The sequence below is a fragment of the Danio rerio genome, chromosome 20, assembly GCF_052040795.2.
Source record: "Danio rerio strain M-AB ecotype USA chromosome 20, GRCz13ab, whole genome shotgun sequence".
Taxonomy (NCBI): Eukaryota; Metazoa; Chordata; class Actinopteri; order Cypriniformes; family Danionidae; genus Danio; species Danio rerio.
In genome coordinates, this window is record NC_141040.1 from 12,819,683 (window position 1) to 12,838,319 (window position 18,637).

Genomic DNA, 18,637 nt, shown 5'->3' on the forward strand with positions numbered 1-18,637 from the left:
CCGCACTAGTCAAGACAGTGTTATTACGTGAAGATGCGGGACTTTAGCGCTGTCTACAGGTGTAGTAACGAGCAAACAAAGAAAAAAAGCATAAAGGCAGAACATTTCATAGGTAATATTAGTTTTTTTTTTGTTATTGTATGTTCTGAACTTTTGTGCTAATCGGGTAACGTTATTGATGAAAACAGTCACTTACTGCATTCACAAGGCAAAGCAGCTCCAACTCGCACTAAACACTCGGCTTATGCTAGTTTTGTTGAATAAAATCAGCAAACAATGCAAAAGAAATATGACAACGAGATGCTGCGCAGCCAGAACTTGTATTGTCGCCTAACGTTAGTGTAAGAGATCGGGGGATTCATTCACAAACGAATCGCTATCTCCGTCAGTATGAGAAGTGAAAGCAGAGGAGGTGTGTTTCAGGACACGGATTTGATTAAATTTAACAGGGAGGGTGAATAGTAAATTTCTGTACACACAACACAAGCTTTTTGTCAGGAATGCCTTTGTGCTGATTCATCAATGTAGAAAAGTGATGTAAAATTATAATTTTCGTAATTAGAAAAAAAATTACATACTAACATCCAGGAAAACTCCCGATCATAGATATATGTGTTTATGTGTATATCTCTGGCTTTGCATGGCCACAGTCCTCCACTGTACCTTGGTCCCGCATTCATTTCAAAGGAGCGCTACTCTGTAGCAAGATGGCGGCGCTATTGACGCATTCCGTCCAATAGACAACAATTGGCCAGACGACATCTAGTGTATATATCTATGCCCAGCAACAGTCCTGGATTCCGCCATTTTGGAGTGAAAGTGATCGGCCGTCCATTGGATCTCATTACTGTCGCGATGGCAAGCAGCTGCTTTGTTTAATTAATTTATTTAAAAAGCGCAATAAAGCTGAGATACAACCCGAAAGACAACAATACAACACTTACTATCACGACCATCAGCACTTTTAATAGTTTATTTTACAGACTTATAATATGCTGTTGTTCCATTGGAGTTTTCAGTCCAAAATGGCCGCCAGTGGCCCTCTAGTGGCCGTTTACCAAATTACACTAGAGTGTCGCCTCTTGGTCATTCTAAGCTCTTTGGTGAAACCAAGGAAGCGAAGCTTTGATTATATTAACGTAACGTTAACCAGTCTCCGTAAACTCTCGCAAATAAAAAAAGTCGAAAATGTTTTAGTACAAAAACATCTAAAGCTTCTTGACAATAAATTATCTGAAGCAATCTTACAACGACGTAAGCTAAAGGTGTGCATCTCTCTCTCTCTCTCTCTCTCTCTTTTTATTTAAGGAAATTAGATAGAAAGATTTTAGTACAGTTAAAGGGAAAGTGCTTTACAAAAATATTGTGAAACTAAATAATAAGTATACTTTGAAAGAGAGATCTGACACTGTGTGGATAGATAAACTGTGTTGAGCAGAAGAAGAAAAACTGGAATGGAGAATATTGTATAAACCACCATTGAATAAAAGATCGGGGGATTTGAAGCGGAGAATTTTACATGGTGCTATCTGTTAATGCATTTGTGACTAAAATAAATTCTAGTGTGAGTGATCAATGTCCGTTTTGTTTAGAAAGGGAAACAATTTTTCACTGTTTTATGTATTGTAAAAGACTTGCTCCTCTGTTTGATCTTTTAAATGCTTTAGTTTCTTTACTTGGCTTTTTATTTACGAAACAATGTTTTATATTAGGTTTTAAATATAAAAGACAAAACAAATATAAATTATCAATTATTGAATTTTATCTTTGGTCAAGCAAAATCAGCTATTTATATTACAAGAAAAAATGAAATAGAAAAGAGAAATGGTAAAAACATTGTAGTAGTTTTTAAAAACCTGGTAAAATCAAGAATTATTGTTGATTTTAATTACTATAAAATGATGAAAGCAATTAATATGTTTAAAATTGAATGGTGTTGCGATGGCTTGTGTTCTGTCATTAATGAAGAGCTGTATTTTATAAATGAATTGATTTGAGCTGTAAATCAATTGTTAAATAATTGCTTGTTAATAAAAGGATTTGTAAAATCAAAAAAAAAATCTCTCTCTCTCTCTCTCAGAAAGCTGACTGAAGAAATGTAACTTAAGTTAACGTTAATGAAATTCTTTACTCATCCTCATGTCCTGATGTGTATCTTTTTATTTATTTTAAACAAAGTGAGATATTTCCAATTAAGTCCTAGACGTGTGTTTTTCAATTCAAATCCCAATTTATTTGATTTGCGTGACCATATTATTTTGTATTTATAGGTCATGATTTTCCATTCCTTCCGAGATATCCTCCAGTCAGTGCGAGATCCTTGCAGATACCATTGGATGATCTGGCTGAATTTGAAGATAGAGCTGTGTCTCGTCAGCATTAACAATGATAAGAGAAGCCTCTTGACTGGATAATGGTTCCTAGCGATGTAGTGTAAATTGAAAACAGAAGTAGACCAGAAACTGATCCCTGAGGGGGTACCCCTTTACCCAGCTGAGCAGATGAGCTACAGTCACAGAAGAAGAAAAACACAATGGTGAGACTCCTTTAATACTAAGAACAGCAAACTGAGACTACAATTTACAAAGATTGTCATGTCACATTTTAGTACACTTACTTAACTAATGCATAAGTCAGGGGTCACCAATCCTGGTCCTGGAGGGCCGGTGTATGGAACAAAATCAATGCCAAAAGTCTTGAATTTAAAAGCGTATAGTTTAAGGCTATAGTTCTCTTCTTTTTTTCTAGTTTTTGGGGTTCTGCCACGGTTAAACGTTTGCAAAATGTCTTTAGTTTGTCCAGATTAATTGTTTTTCCTCTAAAATCGAGACTAAGCAGAATGAAAATGAATGAATTGATGAATGAATATTCAATATTAGATATTATTCTATCTCCACCTGCTGGTGAAAGCTAGAGCAGCTGGCGATCTTCAATCTGCAATCTATTGTTTTTCTGTCAGGGTTCTGTCACTCTGGTCTTGTAAATTCTTGTTTTGGTGGTGGCAGAGCTCTGACACTACCCATGTCTGGTCCTGTTTCTGTCTCTGTGTGCGCGCGCGCCATCGTGGGTGTACGCAGAGTGTGCGTGCTGCCGCTTTATGTGGCCGCGTGCGCTCTGCGTCCCTCTTGTACTAGTGTTTGTGTTTGTTCTGTCAGCATCGCACTGCTTTGTTCTCAGAGCCTCCGTCTAGTTGGTTTCAGTTTTGGTTGGCGCTGAGATGAAGCATGCGCATTGCTTAAGTGTGAGCGCACGGTAAGGTGTTTATCTATCGTACGCTCGTGTCTTGCGTCTTTTGTCAAAGCACGTGGCTCGGTGTTTACATTGTGGTCACGTGCTTTTGTCGTGTGCTTTAGCGGTGTGCTTGTCATGAACATGCGGTTAATGAGTTCTCTCATTGGCTGCATGTTCTTGTTTTGTTTAATGTGAGCGCATGGCTTGTGTTGTCTCTATGTCATGCGCTCTCCCGTCTATTGTCTAGTCCCACCCACCTTGTGAACTCATTATTAGTTTGTCATGTTCACCTGCACTGTAAAAAAAATTCCGTTGTTTTTACAAAAAAAATTTGGCAGCTGTGGTTGCCAGAATAATTTTGTAAAAAATACAATAAAAATGTAAACCTGTTTACAATTTAAAACTGTACATGTACGGAATAATTATGTAAAAAAACAATTTAAAAAATTGTAAAATTTACAGAAATTTTGTGTAAGAAATAATTACATTTTTAGTATTTAAACAAAAAATATTGTTATTTTTACCAAAAATATTTGGCAGCCGTGGTTGCCAGAATAATTTTGTAAAAATTACAATAAAAATGTAAACCTGTTTACAATTTAAAACTGTATATGTACGGAATAATTTTGTTAAAAAACAAATTAATATTATGTAAAATTTACAGAAATTTTGTGTAAGAAATAATTACATTTTTAGTATTTAAACAAAAAATCTTGTTGTTTTTACAAAAATATTTTGGCAGCTATGGTTGCCAGAATAATTTTGTAAAAATCACAATAAAAATGTAAACCTGTTTACAATTTAAAACTGTTGAACATAAAGAACAATTACGTTAAAAAACAAAACAATATATTTACTAATTAATACTATTTACTAAAATTAATAATTACATTAATATCTAAAACAATCTGGCAGCTGTGGTTGCCACAATAATTATGTAACGAAAATACATTTTAAAATGTAAACAACTTAACAGCATAAGATCATCACTTTAGTCAATTGTGTTTATTTATAATATTTTAAGAAGACCAATGTTGTTTCGTATACTGAACATAGTTTAATTTCAGTAGCAACTGTAAATCATTTGCTTTACCCTTGACCATGCATGAAAACGATAACTTGTATGTTACACAGTACCTAGGGATATAAATTCTAGATATGCATAGATCATAGAAACTGCACTCAAAGACAAAGTAATCCAACTATAATTTGAATTTATTAACCATAAACAAGTCAACACTGTCTGTCAGTTTGCAACACAGATTTCTATTACTTTCCTTGCAAACGATACATTCACCTTTTAGAGAGCATGTGACAGCTTAATAATTGTCTTCTTGGAAACAAATAAGGAAAGTTATAGTCAAAAAGATTGGAGACATTGCCAGTAAAACTAAAATTGAAATGACAATAACATGAAAGACTTTTCAGTAGCACTTTATAATAACTACACACTATAAATCATTTATTAGGAATTAGCAAATAGTGAATTCATTAACTGTTAAGCATTAACACTACAATAATAAACGTTAGGAAGCAGTTTATATATATACGGCTACAAATACTGTTTTCTTGACTTATAAGCACACTAATATGTGCTTAATAACTGTATTTTCATTATGTGTGGGTGATTGATTTTTCTTGACTAAATTAAGTATTGCATTATTTACAAACCATTTGTATGAGTAGTTGGTGTTATTTAAGATAATTGAGAATGAGTTAGTGAATAATTAATAAACTATTGAAATCAATGTTTATATATTGTATTATTCAGGCATGTTGTAATGGTTACTATTTATGTTCATAAATGCTTTACTAACTCAACTTCATGCAGTTTTGTAACCTAATCTAAAGTGAGGACTATTTATGCTTATAAATCCCTTATAGATGATAATTAAAGGCTCAGTATCAAATGAACAACACATCCTTGCAATCTTATTTAAAAAATTAAATTACTGTAAAGTTTAAACATTGCCGAATAACAGGAGTGTCAAAATTTAACATAAAATTGGATTAAAAAACAATATAATAGGATGCAACATTTCAATGTTATTTAGCTATGTTTAAACTCTACAGCAATTTTATTTTACACAAGATTGCAATGATTTATTATCATTTGATACAGTATCATTTGTGTTTCTTCAAATTAATAAAAAAAATCCTGTTTAGAATTTAACTGAGCCTTGTCATTTATAAGGGATTTATAAAGCATAAATAGTCCTCACTTTAGATTTGGTCACAAAACTGCATGAAGTTGAGTTAATAAAGCATTTATTAACATACAAATTAACTATTAGTATATGCCTGAATAATAATATTTATAAATGTTTATTTAAATAGTTAATTAATCATTAACTTACACATTCTGAATGATCTTAAAAAAAACACCAACCAGTCTTAAATAACTGGTTTGTAAATAATGCGATACTCAATTTAGTCATTAAAAATTAATCACAAACAAAGTATGAAAATACTATGGAAGCCCGTTCCCGCCACTGAATAAAAAAAAGAAAAAGAATTAATAATAAAAAAAAAATTAATGATAATATAAAGAAAATTTAAAAGTCAGAATTCTGAGTTAATAAGTCAGAATTCCGAGTTATAAAGTCAGAATTCTGAGTTATAAAGTCGCAATTCCGAGTTATAAAGTCAGAATTCCGAGTTATAAAGTCAGAATTCTGAGTTATTAAGTCGCAATTCCGAGTTATAAAGTCAAAATTCTGAGTTATAAAGTCGCAATTCCGAGTTATTAAGTCAGAATTCGGAGTTACAAAGTCGTAATTCCGAGTTATAAAGTCAGAATTCCGAGTTATAAAGTCGTAATTCTGAGTTATTAAGTCGCAATTCTGAGTAATTAAGTCGCAATTCCGAGTTATTAAGTCAGAATTCTGAGTTATAAAATCGTAATTCTGAGTTATTAAGTCGCAATTCTGAGTTATTATGTCAGAATTCTGAGTTTATATCTCGCAATTCAGAGAAAAAAGGCTTATCTGAGTCTTATCTGTATGGCATGGAAGTAGGTTACATCGCTGGACCTTCTTATGAAGGCTATAGCCTAAATGGAAAAGATTATAGAGGATTATTTTTGGTGCGGTTTTACTAATAGAGAAATCTTAATTTTATTGGAGGAATCACACAACATAAAGTTTAGTTTGCGGACTCTTGAGAGAACGTTATGTATGAATCAGTTGTGGCGGAGACGCAATAAAACAGACGAGGCCGACGTGGCACGTTTTATACACCAACAGCTACAGACATCGGGACGACAACATGGATATCGTTGGATGCACCAGAAATGTTGGCTTTCTGGCATTATTACAGACAGAGAAACTGTCCGTCAGTTGATGCGGCTGTTAGATGGACAGGGAGTTGACCTGCGCGCTCGCGGTCGTCTGCGGCGACGCATGTATAACAGCCGCGGACCAAACTATGTTTGGCATATTGACGGGTACGACAAGTTGAAACCTTACGGAATATGCATAAACGGATGCATTGATGGGTTTTCCAGAAAAATGATCTGGCTTGAAGCATACAAAACGAACAATGACCCACGAGTAATTGCGGGTTATTTCATACAAGCTGTTGCTGAGAATAACGGATTTCCACATAGAATTCGCATTGACCATGGAACTGAAAATACGCATTTAGCAGATATGCAGACATTCTTCAGAGGCACTGCTAGTGCCGAATCTGTCACGCTTGGTCCAAGCACGGGGAACCAGAGAATTGAACGATGGTGGTCCACTTTGAGAAGTCAGTGCATACAATTTTGGATGGATCATTTTGAACAGCTAAAAGAAGATGGGCACTTTGTTGATAGTTTCATTGATAAATCTCTCATCCAGTTTTGTTTCCAGCATTCTATACAGGTAACATTTGGTTTACTATAGTTTATTTAATCATAAAAACAATATTGCCGTTAAAGATTAACTTAATATTTACATAGCCTACAATATGCAGTTTACAGTGTGTTTATTAATTTAATTTTGTTGCTTTTATTTTATAAAGGAAGAGCTTGATGAAATAGTCAGTGCCTGGAATTGCCACAGGATACGGCCAACTCACAATCCACGTGCTCCCAGTGGTCGACCTTCAATAATGTTTGCTGTTCCCAGCTTATATGGAGTGCAGAATTTCTTGCATCCAATTGAACAAACAAAGCTGAGTATTTGCAAAGAGGAGTGTTTAGTTAAAGACTACCCTTGTGATGAGGATGTCTTTCAACTGTGCGTAGAACTGATGGATGAACATAACCTTGCATTGTCAGATGATGTTTATGAAATTACAGACCTTTACCTTAAGCTTCGTGAACTAATCCTTGAAGGACTGGACTTGGATGACTAGATGCACCATTGAGATCTTATCTACAACTTTCACTAGAAGGTAAAGGTATTGTACACACACACACATACACACACACACACACACACACACACACAATATTATCTGTGAGCATTATTTGAAACACTTCTATTGTGCTTTTTTCATGCAAGTCTCAAAAGAACTCTCTGAGGTTAAAATCTCTGCAATTCCCACTTTACTTTCACTGTGCTGTGTCTGTCTATCAAGATAACAGGTGAGCAGGATTTATATTTCACTTTATTATTATTTGGCTTTAAACATGAATATGTTAATGAATTTTGTTACCATTATGCCCCAGACTCAAAAAGTCATTACATCTTTAATTATGAAACTGATAACAAGCCAGTTGTCTAAATGCCATAGTGTATAATTTAAGGGCATAATATTTAAATTGGGATTGCCACTGACATGTCATATTTTTATATGAAAAAAATTCTATAAACAAAACATTAACACAATGCCATTATTGATACAACTGGAATTGTATTTTTTTCTGCATCACAGTTGTGTTACAACTTAGCTGCATTTAACAGACATGTCAAATAACATTGCTTTTTTATGTACTGGGGCACATAAACAGCATGCAAAATGCTCACAGCAAACAAAGAATAATTTTAAAACATGAATTCTTCGTTACTAATGAATGAATGACACATCTGATGTATCTTCTGTGCCACTGTGGCAATCGAAGGATGTATTTTATTGATGCTGATTGTATTTGATTAGTAACAGCCCTATCTTCTAGGGTTATGGGATTAATGTACCTTTACTCTACATACTATAATGGAACAACTGTTTACATCCCATCATTTTCATACACGCTTCAGGATCCCTTGTCTGTCAGACACAGTGCTCAAAGTACAGTAAATAACCTCTAATATAATTCTTTATGATGACACACAATCACAGTGATGTTGCTTTGTGTTTTCAGAAGGAATGAATAATTTGTTCCAGACCATCCCATCCTCATGTGCAAAAGAAGGCCAGCAAACTTAGGTAGATGAGATAATAAAAGTGCATCAAGATGCACTTCACACACAAAAAAAAACTTTTTTATGACTACTTTTTTAAATGACATCTTTCCCAACTACAGTAATGCACATTTTTGCATGATTTCAAACACTTTTGTGGTGCTCTATTAATACTTTTAGACCTAACCTGAATGCAATAGAAACAGAGGAAGTGAGTTTTAGAAGTATTTTGTTACTCAAAAGTAAAATAATTTTGTTTAAACTGTAAAGCAATAGTACTGAAATTTTTCAAAATGTATAGAATTTTCATTTGTTTCACCTTAGGAATATAAAGGGGATGTATATTTAAAACATAAACTAAAGGGTTTAAATGGTAAACTGTCTGTATTTTGTGTTATACCTGAAATAAAGAACTGAATTTGTAATAGTATTTTTATTATTAAATATTCAACTTTGTAGTAGTACATTTTTGTTTCAAACAAATGCTCGAACAGTATTCCCAATGTTTTTCCTATACATGCTTAACGAACCTGTAATCATTTTAACATGGTACACTGGCTGTCAGGTTTTGTGCACCACTACAGAGCTTTAAGTGAAATTGATTTTAAAAGTTCAAAGTTTTTTTTAATTAAAGCAGACTTTGATGAGCAATTTATTTATTGGCCAATAAAAAATGCAATGCTGAAATGCAAAAATTTATATGGGCTGAATATAAACAAAAAAGTAAATTTAGTTATGTTCTACTTAATTTGTTTGTTTAAATTCAGCCTAAACAATTTGTTTGCAACCACTTTTTGTAAATCCAATAAATCATTTTTTTTTTCAGTGTAGTAGCCTACTCACTCCATCTTGAATTCTCAAAAAAACATGGCACAATATATGGAGGTTGTGTTGTTTAATGTATGAGTACTTAACATTACAATGTGGTACAAGAAAAAATAAAACAAACCACATTAAAACTATTTCAATAAAACAATGTTATAAAATTGTTATGTATTGTTGCAATAATGCAACACCCAACTGTATAGAAACACAAACTTAAAAGGATAGTTCACCCAAAAATGAACTTGTCAATTTCCTCACTCCTTGCTTGTTTCTTTCTTCTGTTGAAGAAAGCTGAAAACCTGTAACCACTGACTTTCATAGTATTTGTATTTTCTTTTATGGAAGTCAATGGATACAGGTTTGCAGCTTTCTTCAAACTATCTTCTTTTGTGTTCAACCAAAGAAATAAATCCATAGAGGCTTGTAAACACTTGAGGGGTGAGTAAAAAGTGAGAACATTTTCATTTTTTTAGTGAACTATCTCTTTAGGAACACATAATCATTCAGACATTTATGTCAGGGTAGATGCAACTTGTACAATTAAATGTAAACAGTTGTTTGTAACTATGAAGAAAACTTTCACTATTTAGGGGCAACATTCAATGAACAATTAAAGTGATTGTTTTACTTTATGAACTTGTCAAATAATGGTAGAGCGTGTACATGTATGAAAAAGGAACCATTAAAACATTTGGACAGTTCCAAGCCTATTTGACTGAACAGTTGAAATTAACAATTTAATGATTTAACTCAAACATTTGGTTGCACCTATTTTTTTTTAATCAAATCTCAATCATCAAAAAAAAAACAAAACTCAATCATCAAAAATAATAAAGGTTGGTCTGCATTCAATGTAACCAGCAATATGTAAGTGCAAAATTAAAGGGAATGATTTACTTTCTGTATACAGTGTGAATTAACTGTATGAAGTGTAATAAGAATGACAGAAAACAATAGCTTGCATAGGAGCTGGCCACAACTCAGTTCCGACTAAATCCACTAAACTATGTCCATGACCCAGATGTTGCTTTCAAGGACTTTGTTCATTTCAGATCTGAAATCAGGGTAGTTGTCATAGTGCACTGAAAGCCTCAGAAAACAGCCACATGTGTGCGCCACTGGTCTTCTCTCAAACCCTTTAAGGTCTGTGAAATCAACTGTTATAGCTTTGCCTATAAACAAATCTGATCCAGTACAGAATCGAAGAAACAGAGACTGCCGTTTTGCATCACACTCCCTCAAGTAAGTTGTCAAGTGCTTTGAAATGTCCTTTTGCTGTACATTCATTGTTTCAGGAAATTTGAGAGATTGCACAATTTTCCTCACTGTTGGTTGTAATGCACAGTACACATCTTCAATTTCCTCAAGGTCCTTCCTCAGAGGTCCAAGTATGCATGCCCACTGTTCAAGAACATAAGCAGGCTCTTGAATGAGAGTTTTGTGAGCCAGTTCTTCCAAAATTTGCTTGAAGTTTTCATTTGTTGGAATTCTTCGACAACTGTAGTTGTCTAAGGTCTCAAGCAATTCCTCCTGGTCTGCACTACAGAAGTCTTTTCTGCAGCTTTCTAACAAAGCACACTCGTTTTCTGAGACATACTTCAAAAAGTTCTCAATCAGATCACTTTTCACAGATCCCTGTATTGCTTGCTGGAGGATGACAGGTGCAAGTTTTATTGGGAGATATTTCTCTTTCTTCCAGCCGAACAAAATTATTCGGGCCACACTTTCCCACTTTTCTTTGCCAAAGTCATGTCGAAGAAAGGGAACTTTAAAATTGTTCCCCAATGTGCACTGATCATAAAATTCCTGCCAGAACTCTGATAGGCAATCCCTAAACACTCCACCAACATCATGACCCATCTCAAACTGTCCATTTGGGAGCAGCAGCTTCACTTCTACTTCACTCTGTGTATGAATAAGGGTTTCATCACAGAAATGGGCAATGAGCTCTGAAAATATTTGTCCACGATGAACAACAAGGATTTTTTTCTGTGGAGCAATGGGTTCTGGGCTCAGCGGCAAAGTGTCATCTAAGTTTTGTTCATCTATTCCAATGATGTCACCAGTGAGTACTGTTACTACATTGCTTGAATCTAAGTAATCTGGCAAGGTCACTAAAGAACTTTGAAAAGATACATTCAGGTCATCATCTGCAATATGATCCTCTGTGGAATGAAAGGGAGATGCAGTGTCATTAACCGGACTATCTACATAAATTACATCCATCTCTGAAGGAAAGAAGTCATTCATCCCACTGGAAGTAGAGGGAAGGCTTTGATCCTGGTTATTACTGTGAAAGTTCTCCATTTGATCTGACATTTCCTCTTCACTTTCTGTTTCCACTTCCCTCTCCACCTTTTTTGTTGTCAAGTAGAACCTCATCATTGTGAGTTTGGATGCATTATACATTTCCCCCACTGTAGATTCTGCATCTAGTGACACTTCCTGATAATTTGTTAGATCCAATTTAAACTCAGAAATACTCCCATGAGAATTTTTTCCATTTGGAAAAAACAGACGAATTGCCTCCTCAATCAGCTCTTCCCTTTTCCATTCTTTTGGAACACTCAACTTCCTTGTTCCCCCTCCTTTTTTTGCTCTCATTTGAACAAAGCCCTGACCATCATGGTGCATCCACCCCATTTCAATTTTTCTTACAGTACGCTGAGAATGTTTTTTTGTAGTATTTTGGGTTTCTGTTTGTGAATTGTCAGGTTTTTGTCTTTTGGTCAGTTTTGATTTGAGGCGCTCAAACAGCTTTGACTTCCTGCAAGTTGGTTCTCTTTCTTGCCTCCTACAAAATCCCATCACGGCCAGTCTGTCTCCATATGAAGGAAAATAGCTTCTCATCTGATCATCAGTCATTAACAGTAGGACACTGACATCAATCTGCAAAATAAATAAATACTTACATAAATAAATACAGACACACACACACACTCACGCGTATATATATATATATATATATATATATATATATATATATATATATATATATATATATAGATATATATATATATATATATATATATATAGATATATATATATATATATATATATATATATCTATACATATATGTATGTACTGTATGTATGTATGTATGTTTTTAGATATATATATATATATATATATATATATATATATATATATATATATATATATGTGTGTGTGTGTGTGTGTGTGTGTGTGCGTGCGTGCGTGTGTTTATGTGTAATCCACCTATGCAGTTTCAGAGTTGTGCATAAAGTAAATCAAACTAAATTTAGAGTACCAAAACTAAATAATAACAAATCTGAGTTGGCTGAATAAAGTAAATTTAATACTAAAGTATTTAAGTAAATTACCCTTAAAGATTGTTGGTGTATGGGTTCACTATTTATATTTAAATGGCACTCTGACTTCTTGTACTTTGTACTTCCTTATAATACAGTAAACTTGCTATATTTAATGTTTTCATAAGAAATCCAAAAGAAAGACATTGAAACATCTAAGGAGTCGATACAGTAACTGAGCTAAATGAGTTAACCTCTGCTACCATCTACTGGTTATAAATGACAAGTTCATGTTATTTTATTTATTTTTATTTTCATATTTCATTTCATATTTCTGCCATTACATACATTTTGGTACTTTGTTTTTCAATAAATGTATTAAATTTCTGTAATATTCCCCAATGGTGTAGTACTGTTTTCTTTGAGTATGCCTCTTAGTAACTATGAATGGTTTAAAAAAGAATGTAAAATATGGTCATTCAAAATATGGCATTAATATATGTTTTTTAAGTACCAATAAGCAGTCTGCTAGTATTATGCATGTCAACAAGCAACTGGTTAATATTAAGATTCAGTCACTAAACTGAAGTATAATTGAAAGTGTTTAGGTAAACACTGGAGCTTTGCCAAAGTGTTCAGCTTAAGTTAAGTTATTTATTGTAAAATAAACAGTATATAACTACTTTAAGAAATAAAACTGCAAGTGACTAAAATTAAACATGCATTAAAATGTCCACTTCTTCCAAATTATGACTTTAAAAGTGTGTGGTAAATTGTTTAGGTATTACCTTGTCTTCCTCCAGTCGTTTGATAGTTGTTTCAGGGATGTTTCTCTCCCTTAGTAAAATTATTAATTCGTCCATCCTACAATGATAGTTTTAAAAGGAAAACATAGTGAGGCTAGAGGCCAATATAAAGCCTAGACCGAGTATATAAGCCAGAAAACAAAATCCATGTACTTTTGTGGTTAGTATACTGTACATAACAAAGCAAGCTTTGAATCCAAACCTAATTTTACTCCCTTTTGGTGCAATGTAAACTAGCCTACTGAATTGTCCATAAAAGCAACACGACTACTATTCGAGGAAACCGCATGAGCCTGTAGGCTATGATACCACACACGCAAAACTTTCGGATTTTACACTCGCCAAAGGCTTCTATTATAACACGGCATTTACTGTAACACTTCATATCGTAAATAATTATCATGCCAAATAGTAAATATGACCATACCTTGGCGTCGCAGAAACGTTCAGCTGCTGGCGACAGGAACTCTCGTAACGTAATATGAAATGTCGTGAGAAATTGTCGAAATTCAAAAGATTTTTTTATAACTCAGAATTGCGACTTAATAACTCATAATTGGGACTTCATAACTCAGAATTCTGACTTTATAACTCAGAATTCTGACTTTATAACTCGGAATTGCTACTTTATAACTCAGAATTCTGACTTTATAACTCGGAATTGCGACTTTATAACTCAGAATTCTGACTTTATAACTCGGAATTGCGACTTTATAACTCAGAATTCTGACTTTATAACTCGGAATTGCGACTTTATAACTCAGAATTCTGACTTTATAACTCGGAATTGCGACTTTATAACTCAGAATTCTGACTTTATAACGCGGAATTGCGACTTTATAACTCAGAATTCTGACTTTATAACGCGGAATTGCGACTTTATAACTCAGAATTCTGACTTAATAACTCGGAATTCTGACTAAATAACTCGGAATTGCGACTTTTTAACTCAGAATTCTGACTAAATAACTCGGAATTGCGACTTTGTAACTCAGAATTCTGACTTAATAACTCGGAATTCTGACTTAATAACTCGGAATTGTGACTTAATAACTCAGAATTCTGACTTTATAATTTTTTTAAAAATAGTATTATATATATTTTTTTTATATAAATTCTTAATTTTTTTATCATTCAGTGGCGGGAACGGGCTTCCATAAAATACAATTATTAAGCACATTACACATGCTTTTAAGTCAAGAATACAACCTTTTTAGCCATTGTTATAAACTGTCTACTAATGTTTATTAATGTAGAGTTAATGCTCTACAGTAACTGAATCCACTATATTTATTAATGCTTAATAAATGGTTCTTAGTGTGTAGTTATTATAAAGTGCTACCAACTTTTCTCTTAAATCGGGTTAAGAACATTTAACAGTTGTTTTATAAACAAATATTCAATATAAACCAGCAATTCAGGAATAACTTAATTCAGAAAACACTAGAGCAATAAAAACTCTAACAGTTGTGTAATAACACATACATGAAGCATGGCAGATCAAACAAACCTGAGAAACTGGCATTCACTGTATGTCCAAACCTTAATGACTTCAGTCCGTATTTAGACGTCACGCCATTCATGATCGGAAAGTTCCTGAATCAAGGTAAGAACTCTTGGGTTCACATGAAGACAGGCTGTGTTTGTCTTCTCCACTTTAGTGCCTTTCTCTGGGTTTATAGAGAAGAAACACCTGAGCAAAAAAGAGAAAAAAAATGAATTGTATTAATGATAAAAAAATCTTATGTTTTTGGGAAAATCTTCTTTTTTTGGGAAAAATACCTTTTTAATTGATAATTATATTATATAATTTTAATTATAATTAATATAATATATATATATATAATTATATATTCTAATTATATAATATAATTATCAATTAAAAAATGTAATTTTTTCACATCAAATTTTTCATACAAATATAATTTTCAATTAAAATTATAATTGAAATTTGTCAACCTGTACATATAAACCGGGGAAAATAAAAAGAAAACTTTGCATTAGCAATTTAGGTCACCTCAATGTTGTATAAAGCCTGTACAAAAACACATACCTCTGCAAAAACTCCAAGGTTGATGCCAGCTCTGATGGGTAATGGATGTTGAAGCAATAATAGCTCCCAAACATCATGCACAGGGCGGAAATGAAGGAGGGGATATTGTCATGTACAACAGTTCGATCCACACACAGCATGAAACGCTTCGATGAAAAGCAGGATTGGCCTTAGAAAAAAACTTAAATAAAAGTTAAATTTGGTATTTAATTATAATACCATAAAAGTAAAAAATACAAACAAATTAAAAAACCTTTACAAGATTTATTTGTTACAAATATTTCAAATTAATGTACAATTAACAATACTTGTTTTGCTGAACGGTCTATTAAACGTTATCATGACAGTCTTTGATCTTGAAATACATAATAATTTGAGTAACAACAAATAATAAATGCCATATAAGTACTGTTGTATGTTCATGATTACTAATGCTAACAAATTTATTGTTATTGTAAAGTATGGAGATAATAATATACGAAAACAATCTGAATTTGAATTGTGATAATTTGAATTATTTGCTATTGTAATTTAATAAATCTAAATTTTTATATGCCGTAAAAAAATTTGAATTTCTTAACTTGAATATTGAACATCTGAAATTTAAGACAACTGAATTTTTTAAGACTGAATTTTTTTATAGACGTATTTTCATAGACTGCAGGTATCCAGTTTGTGAAAGTAGTTTCAAGTAAGGATAAAGAAATTCAAAATATCATATTCAATATTATAAAATTTTAAACCAGAAATTCAGATTGTGAAATTCAGATTCATTTTTAAAAGAGGCAGCATTTCAGTGTTGATAATAGACTTTGGCCAAACATCATTAAAATCTTCCTTAAAATACTATACTATATGCTATAGTATGTATAGTAAAAAGCATGTGCATGCAAATATGTCATTTACTACAGCTGTAAAACGCAGGGAGTTTGAAAATGCAGGCAAAAATGAAAAAAATAAATTTATTAAACAACGAGATGTAATTGAATTAAGTATATGAATTTGGTTCACTGAAGCATGTATATATTTATTACACAAACTACTGAAAATAGCTGACCCTGATAGTCAGTTTGCAGAAGAATTGTGTTCTCCTGAGCCTCACATACACCAGTAAACTCAGCAAGCTCTGTGAATGAGCTTTAACTTTTTGGTGATCGTCTACTCTTTCCTGTTGATGACCCCTGACCTACTTTCTGCTGAATCTGAATTTCACAATCTGAAATTCTGGTTTTGAGTTTTATATTACTGAATTTGATGTTCTGAATTTATTTATCCTGAAAACTTGATTCTGTACTTTTACAAACTGAATATCTGCAGTCTATGAAAATACGTCTATAAAAAATTTCAGCCTTGAAAAATACAGTTGTCTTAAATTTTAGATGTTCAATATTCAAGTTAAGAAATTCAAATTCAAAAAATTAATTTAAATTCAAAATTTAACGGCATATAAAAATTCTGATTTATTAAATTACAATTGACAATAATTCAAACTAAAACAATTCAAATTCAGATTTTTTGTCATATTTTAGCTCCATAGTCAAGCATTAAAAAAATTTAATAGCAAAGAAACAAACAAATAAACTTACCACACACAACAAGTGTTGGGGTCAAATTAACTTTGTCCATCTCTACCTCTTCTGCGAGGCATGTGTCCTCCACATGACAGAACATAGCATCTTCCTTCTCATTGAAGTAGGAAAGCAAAAGCATCAACATCTCTTTCACATCTTCAGAGCAACCACTTAGCTCTCCCCTCATCACTTTAAACTTTGTTAAGTCCTGCAGGAACTTTTTGTTTTTGTTCACACCAACTGTACTGAAGTAGTTTAGGAGTCGTTTCCCCTTCAAGTCCAGATTCCGGGTGAAAGTTTCAGTAAGACCAATTCCGGTAAGCTCCTTGTAGTGAACTGCCATGCCAAGCTCATTAAACCACCATGGCCAATCCTCTAGGAGGCATTTTATATTCTTGCCCTGATTGACTTGGTTACGTTGTGTGTAGAAAGTCAATTTCAGTAGATGTCTGACTTCTTCTGCGTTTGCATCAGTTTGACATTATTACGAGACATTATCTTCATTTTCTCTTTCTTTTCCTCCTGGCTTTCAGAGGTCTCTCCCAGTGGCAGGAATTTTACATGCCAGTTAATGCATCCATATGTATCCTGAATTGCTGCCCTCTTTTCTGGAGGAATTTCATCCGTGTCAGATTCATCTGTCTGATGTCTTCGTTTTCTTATTTTGGGTGTTGTAGATCGCTTCACATTTTCAATCCTATACTGCAACTGCTTCACTAAAGAATGGTACCCTGGCCCAACCACATCCCCCTCTATTACATCTAGGAGAGACTCTGGATACTTTGCTACCATCTTTTTGGCAACTTCAGTAGAATTTCTTTTATTTGGGCATGAACATTTTCGCATCATCTCGTTTACCGCAATCCGGACCATCTCTTATCTCATTCGTGGACTTGGTCTGAAATTTTCAGTAAACCCACCTATGGCATGTGAACACAAATTATCACCACCAGCAATACAATGCAGTGCACCTTTAACTACATTACCACCTACAGCTATTCCATTTTCCTTCAAATCTTTTAAATCCACAAACAGCTCTAAAAAAATCTTAGCACTTCCAAATTTCAGGTCATTATCTCGACACAACAAGGCAAGGAACATGTAATCAGTATTGGACCGCACATGAGCAGGTAAATTACCCAAAGAAAGATAGACTGCTGCAACTATTTTGTGCTTTTTTTTTAGCAGATCCAAGTGGATTGAAAATTTCAAAAGCATCCTGGTAAATAATTAGTTTCAGACATTCTGGATTATTAAGAAAGAACTGGTTGGACTTAAAGATTTTGCCATCACTAATGTCAGCAAAATTATCTGAGTCTATTTCACAAGATGGCTGACACAGCGAATTCTTCCATAATTCATATTTTCATCATTACCTTTTAAGGCTCTATGTATTTGAACATCTGTTTGAATGTCTGACTTCTTAAATATGTTGTTCTCAGTGGTCCTTGATGACAGAAAGAGAACAGATCTGAATCCTTTACACAATCACACAGACTTTACTAACAACGTCATCTGCTACATCCATCTCATTTTTTTAAAAGGGAA

The 18,637-nt window shown here is 33.3% G+C and overlaps 1 protein-coding gene and 3 long non-coding RNA genes across 6 annotated transcripts in view; 2 read left to right on the forward strand and 2 right to left on the reverse strand.

The window, feature by feature from the left end:
• The window catches only part of LOC100536462 (uncharacterized), a 39,402-nt gene that overhangs the window by 368 nt on the left and 20,397 nt on the right, over window positions 1-18,637 (forward strand). For both annotated transcript variants that reach the window (XR_015518192.1, XR_015518193.1), the window contains exon 2: window positions 2,271-2,536. This is a non-coding gene — a long non-coding RNA (uncharacterized LOC100536462). The remainder of the gene's footprint in view (window positions 1-2,270; window positions 2,537-18,637) is intronic.
• On the reverse strand, window positions 2,757-17,727 carry LOC147832145 (uncharacterized). The gene is made up of 4 exons (XR_015518204.1): window positions 17,105-17,727; window positions 15,519-15,699; window positions 14,631-15,158; window positions 2,757-5,701 (listed from the first exon to the last, which is right to left on the reverse strand). It is a non-coding gene; the product is annotated as an uncharacterized LOC147832145 (long non-coding RNA).
• Window positions 5,859-10,184, forward strand: LOC101883067 (uncharacterized). Its single transcript, XR_015518199.1, has 5 exons — window positions 5,859-7,097; window positions 7,237-7,611; window positions 7,722-7,804; window positions 8,522-9,653; window positions 9,745-10,184. It is a non-coding gene; the product is annotated as an uncharacterized LOC101883067 (long non-coding RNA).
• On the reverse strand, window positions 9,440-14,625 carry LOC101883005 (uncharacterized). 2 transcript variants are annotated; one of them, XM_087298047.1, is made up of 4 exons: window positions 14,176-14,395; window positions 13,893-14,090; window positions 13,448-13,523; window positions 9,440-12,275 (listed from the first exon to the last, which is right to left on the reverse strand). In XM_087298047.1, the coding sequence occupies exons 3-4, from the start codon at window positions 13,520-13,522 to the stop codon at window positions 10,386-10,388; spliced, it is 1,965 nt and encodes a 654-aa protein (XP_087154173.1). In that variant the 5' UTR covers window position 13,523; window positions 13,893-14,090; window positions 14,176-14,395; the 3' UTR covers window positions 9,440-10,385. The 2 variants fall into 2 exon arrangements, with proteins under 2 accessions (XP_087154173.1, XP_087154172.1); XM_087298046.1 differs by having other exon boundaries at window positions 13,893-14,625.

What these genes read in the sequence shown, in the direction of transcription:
- LOC101883005 (XM_087298046.1), bottom strand. Translation starts at nt 13,522, where the DNA reads ATGGACGAATTAATAATTTTACTAAGGGAGAGAAACATCCCTGAAACA. An exon ending in AACGACTGGAGGAAGACAAG is followed by an intron (nt 12,276 to 13,447) that starts GTAATACCTAAA and finishes TTTATTTTGCAG; the next exon opens with ATTGATGTCAGTGTCCTACT.